The sequence below is a fragment of the Salvelinus sp. IW2-2015 genome, linkage group LG4q.2 (assembly GCF_002910315.2).
Source record: "Salvelinus sp. IW2-2015 linkage group LG4q.2, ASM291031v2, whole genome shotgun sequence".
Classification (NCBI taxonomy): Eukaryota; Metazoa; Chordata; class Actinopteri; order Salmoniformes; family Salmonidae; genus Salvelinus; species Salvelinus sp. IW2-2015.
Genome location: NC_036843.1, coordinates 13,591,446 through 13,599,680, shown reverse-complemented (window position 1 = coordinate 13,599,680; position 8,235 = coordinate 13,591,446). Strand labels below are relative to the sequence as shown.

Here is an 8,235-nt window from a genome sequence, read left to right as displayed (position 1 = left end):
CAACGTTGAGCAGCCTGGATGCGCAGCTGGGGCATTGTGTCGGGAGGAAACGGGCGAACTCCGCAGCACCCACTGCCGCATATTTTGCCCTCAGTGCATCATTGCATTGGAGGTCAATCAACTCCATTTGGAGGTTTGGTGGTGAGCTTTCCACGTCAACAGCAAATGGGTTACCGAGCAGTTCCAACCTGCTTTTTTGTGCTTCAAAGTCAGCAAATCGGCGTCGAAAGTCAGCGGCAAGCATACCTATTATCAGCCAACTGTGCGCTCGGGACGCACTGGTAGAGAGCTTCTCTTCATGGTCTGGCAGCTGGGAAAGTGGCTCAAATTTTCTTTCCGCATCTGCGTCTCCCACAGAGTCAGTTTGGTTTTAAATGCCTTCACTGTACGTACATATCAGAGATGACATGATCCCGACCCTGCAGCTGCAAGTTCATTGCATTCAGATGACTCGTAATGTCACACAGAAAAGCCATTTCACACAGAAACCATTTTCGTCTCGGAGTTGTGTTGTGTCTTTCCCTTTGCTGTCCAAGAACAGACAAATCTCCTCACGAAGCTCGAAACATCTTTGAAGCACCTTCCCTGGCTTAGCCATCGCACCTCTGTGTGATAAGGCAAATCACCATGCTCCGTTTCTAACTCCGTCAGAAATGCCTTGAACTGGCGGTGATTCAAACCTTTGGCTCTGATAAAGTTAACTGTGCGCGTGATGATGCTCATTACATGCTCCATTTTCAAGGCTTTACCGCACAACGCTTCCTGGTGGTATGATACAATGATAAGCTGTCAGCTCACCTGTCGCGTTTTCCTCTTTCATCTTTTCCCGTATCTCGCCACCAGTCCGCTCCTGTGTCCACACATCGCAGGTGCTCCGTCGGTGTCAAACCACGAGTTTTTCCCAAGGCAGCTCCATCTCATTTACACATCTTGACACCTCTTCATACAAATCATGCCCCGTAGGTGTGCCATGCATAGGACGTAAAGCCAAAAACTCCTCTGTCACGCTTAGGCTGGAGTCCACTCCGCGGATGAAAATTGACAACTGGGCAATGTCAGAAATGTCGGTGCCTCATCCACAGCCAAGGAATATGCAATGAAATCTTTTCCCTTTTTCACAAGCTGCTCTTTTAGATTGATGGACAACTGGTCTACTCTCTCGGCAATGGTGTTTCTGCTCAGACTCACATTTAAAAAGAGTTGCCTTTTTTCTGGGCAAACTTCGTCACAAACTTTAATCATGCAGTTTTTGATGAAATCCCCCTCCGTAAATGGCCGGGCTGATTTAGCGATCTCTTCTGCCAAAATAAAACTGGCCTTGACAGCAGCCTGGCCTTGTGATTTGGCTTTTTTGAACAGAGCCTGTCGAGATTTGAGGCCTCGTTTTAATTCCTCTGCCTTTTGTAGCCTTTGTTCCATGTCCATATTCTTGTTTTGTCCGCGTGTTTCGTTTCATAATGTCGTCTCAGATTATACTCTTTCAGTACCGCCACACTTTCTCCACACAGAAGACACACAGGTTTCCAGCTACCTCCGTAACATATACTCCGACTCCCACCTTGTTGAAACCCCCGGTCTCAGTGTCCACCTTCCGTTTTGCCATTTTTGATGGGTATCTGAAAGTTAATTTTACTGTGATGCTGACGACTGCTGTGCCAATAAATATTGAAATGAAGCAGCCTACTGCTCGGTGCGTCACCGTTGCATTGTGGGAAATGTAGTATTGGTGCGTGTAAAAGATCTGCGGGCTGCCGGCTTGCTGCGGTCTGCGGGCCGGTTCTAATAATAAATCAAGATCATCCCAGGGGCCGTAAAAAACCTTCTCGCGGGCCGGATGTGGCCCGCGGGCCTTGACTCTGACATATGTGATGTAGAGGATTCACTTACATCGAGGAAAGAAGTTTAGAAGAGCTTGTTACTCAATGTGAATGTGTGAGATAGACCATGGGATTTCTAAAAGCAGGCTACTAGAACAACAAAGACGATTCAAACTACTTGCGTAAGAACAGAACCTTACATCCATCTTTAAACAGACCTTGTTTTACGTAACTGCATTCATTTTCACACTGTTCCCCCGTGGGAATTGAAACGACAAACCTGGCATTGCAAGCGCTACATGTTCTACCAACATTAATAGATTATTATAACGTGAATATTACAACAATTGGTGGGTAAATTGGAGAATATATGTGGATATTAAACTTGTCGGCAAGGTTTGTTTCTGTGATGGAGTATTTCACCTGTGTGTGTTTTTGTTCTCAGCTCTGTTGGTCGCTGCTCGCATGCACGAGTTCCGCCGTACCATCAAAGAAATCATTAGTGTAGTGAAGGTGTGCGAGGCCACACTAAGAAAGAGGTGAGCGCTGCTTGAAAAGCACATTACAGCATCTTCCAAATGAAATAGGATTAGCCTTGCATATTCTCAGTCATTTCTATGAAGAGTATGCTGACGCCTTTCCTTCTCATGGTTCAGATTGAATGAGTTTGAGGACACGCCCACCAGCCAGCTGACCATTGAGGAATTCATGAAAGTGGATCTTGACCAGGAGTGTGACCCGCCCTCTTTCATCGCCGGCCAGAGGAAGAAAAGAATGAAGCTGGTGAGGAACTGTAGGAAGGATATGACCGTACCACCCTTATTTATCTTGTCCTACGTTTTAACTGGTGTTTTGTCTCAATATGGCACTGCTGTTTTTTACATTCACACCCTGATCTTTTATGTTTTTTCCTTCTAGCTTGAGGAAGAATTGGAGAAGAAGATTGACGATGTTCAAGGTACGGTTATGAAAAATGTCTAGTCAAGTGCAAACCAAAAAACTCTTAATAAATAAATAAATATACAAAGATTGCCGACTCCACTCTGACTTTACAGAGTTGTCTGGATTTTATCTCAACAGGTGAAATCCATGAGTACCAAGATGAGATTGAGATGGAGCTGGAGCAGAGCCGGCCCAAGTTGAGAGGGATGTACGCTTCCTGTGCAAAAGTCGGTACGACACTGAAGGGTCGCACTCAGCAGCCATGCAAGTTCTCTAGTTAGGACCCCCTGGGAGGGGAGGGGGGGGGGGGGGGGGGGGGTTGGTTGGTTGGTTGGTTATCTCACTATGCTGCCAGTCTGTCGCTAGAGCCTGAAACTTCCATTTATCTAAATACTCAGAAAAAAACAAAACAATTGTTCACTCAGTGCAAATGAGAATGTTATGATGACGCACATTTGCCATCTAACTGTGATGAGCTAAACCCCCCCCCCCAACCATCTGTGCCCCCCTAGCTGGTTGTGTTGCATATCATTCTTAATCTCTGTATGGCCTCTGTAGAGGTGCTGTCATGCCTGTTGCTCTTCTGCCTGGGCTGGGAAGCACAATTATAACACACACTGGGCTATTATCAACACTAAGAGGGCTGTCATCATGATCATCATCATGATACTTTGACAGCTTGATGGTAACGTAGAATTAAGCCAGGTGCTTCTTTTATAAGGTGCATTGTCTCATTAGCCGGGTTGATAGATTCACACATAACTACATGAAGGACTCTTGACTTGATTGAAAACACAGATGTCATACAGTTTGAATTATTCTCATAATCAGCCACAACAACGACTAAATCAATCTGCCTTGAAATGCAATGTCAGTCTCTTTACTTGTTCTCTGCATCATTTAGTTTTTATCAGTTTAATTAAGAAATGTCATTGCATGTAGGATTTATAGGATTTTATTTGGATGTCTTGCTCTTTCTCTCCTCCTCTCCTAGGCCCCCAGGAGGAAGAGGATGATGAAATATCTCTTCCTGATGGGGAGGAGAGGGAGGATGAGGAGCTAAAGGCTGTGGCCCAGCACCTCAATAAGGAGCTTTGTGACCAGGTGATCTCTGGAGAGGAGGATGGAGAGGAGCAGGAGGAGAGACCTCCACGCAGAGGCCCATCACTGGCCTCCCTCCTGGGTCCCATGCCCACCGCAGCCAGCCTTGGCCTCCCAGAGTCTATCAGCAAGTGCATCGGAGAGGAGAAGGAGAACGGTTAGCAAACCTGTTGCTTGCACTAGATGCTATTTTCCTGCTGTTAGTTGCATCGGAAATATTCCTTACTGCTCCTTCCTAATTTTGATATTCCACGGTCTCTCACTTCCCCCTCTACTCCATATCTAGAAATGTCAAGGTGTGAGGGATTTCAAAGGTGTAAGAGATTGGGAAGATGTTGACTGTCTGTCCTGATGTGGTGAAGCAGATTGGTTTTCATGGTAGTGGGCATCTGGGGAGTGTAGAGAGAAGGTGAAGAAAATCTAGTCATAGAAGGGAATGGGTTTCAAAACAAACCGAGTCAATCTCTATGGAAGGATCAGTGTAGCCACTAAGGACAAAACATAATCTATTGTCAGAAGAATAGATTATTAGATGGGGTTGATTTTAAGACCCACCATTCCGTGATTAAAATGAGTCATCGGCTTGAATCATAAACTCAGCAAAAAAAGAAACGTCCTCTCACTGTCAACTGCATTTATTTTCAGCAAACTTAACATGTGTAAATATTTGTATGAACATAAGATTCAACAACTGAGACATAAACTGAACAAGTTCCACAGACATGTGACTAACAGAAATGTAATAATGTGTCCCTGAACAAAGGGGGGGGGTGTCAAAATCAAAAGTAACAGTCAGTATCTGGTGTGGCCACCAGCTGCATTAAGTACTGCAGTGCATCTCCTCCTCATGGACTGCACCAGATTTGCCAGTTCTTGCTGTGAGATGTTACCCCACTCTTCCACCAAGGCACCTGCAAGTTCCCAGACATTTCTGGGGGTAATGGCCCTAGCCCTCACTCTCTGATCCAACAGGTCCCAGACGTGCTCAATGGGATTGAGATCTGGGCCCTTCGCTGGCCATGGCAGAACACTGACATTCCTGTCTTGCAGGAAATCACGCACAGAATGAGCAGTATGGCTTGTGGCATTGTCATGCTGGAGGGTCATGTCAGGATGAAGGAAGGGTACCACATGAGGGAGGAGGATGTCTTCCCTGTAACGCACAACGTTGAGATTGCCTGCAATGACGACAAGCTCAGTCCGATGATGCTGTGACACACCGCCCCAGACCATGACGGACCCTCCATCTCCAAATGGATCGCGCTCCAGAGTACAGGCCTCGGTGTAACGCTCATTCCTTCGACGATAAACGCAAATCCGACCATCATCCCTGGTGAGACAAAACCGCGACTCGTCAGTGAGGAGCACTTTCTGCCAGTCCTGTCTGGTCCAGTGACGATGGGTTTGTGCCCACAGGAGACGTTGTTGCCGGTGATGTCTGGTGAGGACCTGCCTTACAACAGGCCTACAGGCCCTCAGTCCTGCCTCTCTCAGCCTATTGTGGACAGTCTGAGCACTGATGGAGGGATTGTGTGTTCCTGGTGTGACTTGGGCAGTTGTTGTTGCCATCCTGTACCTGTCCCGCAGGTGTGATGTACAAAATATCCTCCAACACTCTACTCAACAAATTGGATGCAGTCTATGACAATGCCATCTGTTTTGTCACCAAAGCCCCATATACTACCCACCACTGCGACCTGTATGCTCTCGTTGGCTGGACCTCGCTTCATACTCGGCGCCAAACCCACTGGCTCCAGGTCATCTACAAGTCTCTGCTAGGTAAAGCCCCACCTTATTGCAGCTCACTGGTCACCATAACAGCATCCACCCGTAGCACGCGCTCCAGCAGGTATATTTCACTGGTCACACCCAAAGCCAATTCTTCCTTTGGCCGCCTCCTTCCAGTTCTCTCCTGCCAATGACTGGAACGAACTGCAAAAATCTCTGAAGCTGGAGACTCTTACCTCCCTCACTAGCTTTAAGCACCAGCTGTCAGAGCAACTCACAGATCACTGCACCTGTACATAGCTCATCTGTAAATAGCCCATCCAATCTACCTCATCCCCATTCTGTATTTATTTATTTACCTTGCTCCTTTGCACCCCAGTATCTCTACCTGCACATTCATCTTCAGCACATCCTACCATTCCAGTGTTTAATTGCTATATTGTAATTACTTCGCCACCATGGCCTATTTATTGCCTTACCTCTCTTATCCTACCTCATTTACACATGCTGTATATAGATTTTTCTACTGTATTATTGATTTTATGTTTGTTTATTCCATGTGTAACTCTGTGTTGTTGTATGTGTCGAACTGCTTTGCTTTATCTTGGCCAGGTCGCAGTTGCAAATGAGAACTTGTTCTCAATTAGCCTACCTGGTTAAATAAAGGTGAAATAAATAAAAAAATTGGATGTACTGATCCTGTGCAGGTGTTATTACACGTGGTCTGCCACTGCGAGGACGATCAGCTGTCCGTTCTGTAGCGCCGTCTTAGGCGTCTCACAGTACGGACATTGCAATTTATTTCCCTGGCCACATCTGCAGCCCTCATGCCTCCTTGCAGCATGCCTAAGGCACATTCACGCAGATGAGCAGGGACCCTGGGCATCTTTCTTTTGGTGTTTTTAAGAGTCAGTAGAAAGGCCTCTTTAGTGTCCTAAGTTTTCATAACTGTGACCTTAATTCTCTACCGTCTTTAAGCTGTTAGTGTCTTAACAATCGTTCCACAGGTGCATGTTCACTAATTGTTTATGGTTCATTGAACAAGCATGGGAAACAGTGTTTAAACCTTTTACAATGAAGATCTGTGAGATAATTTGTAAAAATCCAAATAACTTTTCAAAGATGGGTCCTGAAAAATTTACGTTTCTTTTTTTGCTGAGTTTATAAGGCTTCTCAAATTAATGTATTGTCTGACGTGAGTTTGAGTTATCTCTATGTACATTTTTTATATGGATCTCATCCTCCATGTTTGTGAAAGGGAAAAATATACAGTACCAGTCAAGAGTGCCAAGAGTGAGGACACGCCTACTCATTCAAGGTTTTTTTTTGTTTTCCTTTTTTGCTATTTTCTACATTGTAGAATATTAGTGAAGACATAAACTATGAAATAACACAGAATCATCTAGTAACCAAAAAAGTGTTGAATGAATATATATTTTAGATTCTTCAAAGTAGCCACCCTTTGCCTTTGACAACTTTGCACACTCTTGGCATTCTCTCAACCAGCTTCATGAGGTAGTCACCTCGAATGCATTTCAATTAACAGGTGTGCCTTGTTAAAAGTTCATTTGTGGAATTTCTTTCCTTTATGCGTTTGAGACAATCAGTTGTGTTGTGACAAAGTAGGGGTGGTATATAGAAGATAGCCCTATTTGGTAAAAGACCAAGTCCATATTATGGCAAGAACAGCTGAAATAAGCAAATAAACCACCAATAAGAGAAGAGACTTGCTTGGGCCAAGAAACACGAGCAATGGACATTAGACCGGTGGAAATCTGTCCTTTGGTCTGATGAGTCTGAATTTGAGATTTTTTTGTTCCAACCGCCTTGTATATGTGAGACGCAGAGTTGGTGAATGGATGATCTCCGAATATGTGGTTCTCACCGTGACGCTTGGAGGAGGAGGTGTGATGGTGCTTTTGACACTAGGTGATTTATTTAGAATTCAAGGCACACTTAACCAGCATGGCTACCACAGCATTCTGCAGCGATACACCATCCTATCTGGGTTGCCCTTAAGTACCACTGGCATTTATTTTTCAACATGACAATGACCCAACACTGTCATTGCTGTGTAATGGCTATTTGACCAAGGAGAGTGATGGAGTGCTGCATCATATGACCTGTCCTCCACAATCACCTAACCTCAACCCAACTGAGATGGTTTGGGATGAGTTGGACCGCGGAGTAAAGGAAAAGCAGCCAACAAGTGCTCAGCATATGTGGGAACTCCTTCAAGACTGTTGGAAAAGCATTCCAGGTGAAGCTGGTTGAGAGAATGCCTATAGTTTGCAAAGTTGTCATAAAGGCAAAGGGTGGCTACTTTGAAAAATCTCAAGTATAAAATGTATTTAGATTTTTATAACACTTTATTTGGTTACTACATGATTACATGTGTTAGTTTTTGTGTCTTCAATATTATTCTACAATGTAGAAATAATAGTGAACCCTTGAATTGAGTAGGTACAGTGGGGAGAACAAGTATTTGATACATTGCCGATTTTGCAGGTTTTCCTACTTACAAAGCATGTAGAGGTCTGTAATTTTTTATCATAGGTACACTTCAACTGTGAGAGACGGAATCTAAAACAAAAATCCAGAAAATCACATTGTATGATTTTTAAGTAATTCATTTGCATTTTATTGC

The 8,235-nt window shown here is 44.5% G+C and overlaps 1 protein-coding gene across 1 annotated transcript in view; it reads left to right on the top strand.

Moving 5' to 3' along the window:
• The window catches only part of brf1a (BRF1 general transcription factor IIIB subunit a), a 64,884-nt gene that overhangs the window by 24,824 nt on the left and 31,825 nt on the right, over positions 1 to 8,235 (top strand). Inside the window, exons 8-12 of the mRNA XM_023986720.2 lie at positions 2,263 to 2,356; positions 2,474 to 2,600; positions 2,736 to 2,775; positions 2,898 to 2,990; positions 3,754 to 4,017. Of these exons, the coding sequence (XP_023842488.1) occupies positions 2,263 to 2,356; positions 2,474 to 2,600; positions 2,736 to 2,775; positions 2,898 to 2,990; positions 3,754 to 4,017 (618 nt within the window). The remainder of the gene's footprint in view (positions 1 to 2,262; positions 2,357 to 2,473; positions 2,601 to 2,735; positions 2,776 to 2,897; positions 2,991 to 3,753; positions 4,018 to 8,235) is intronic.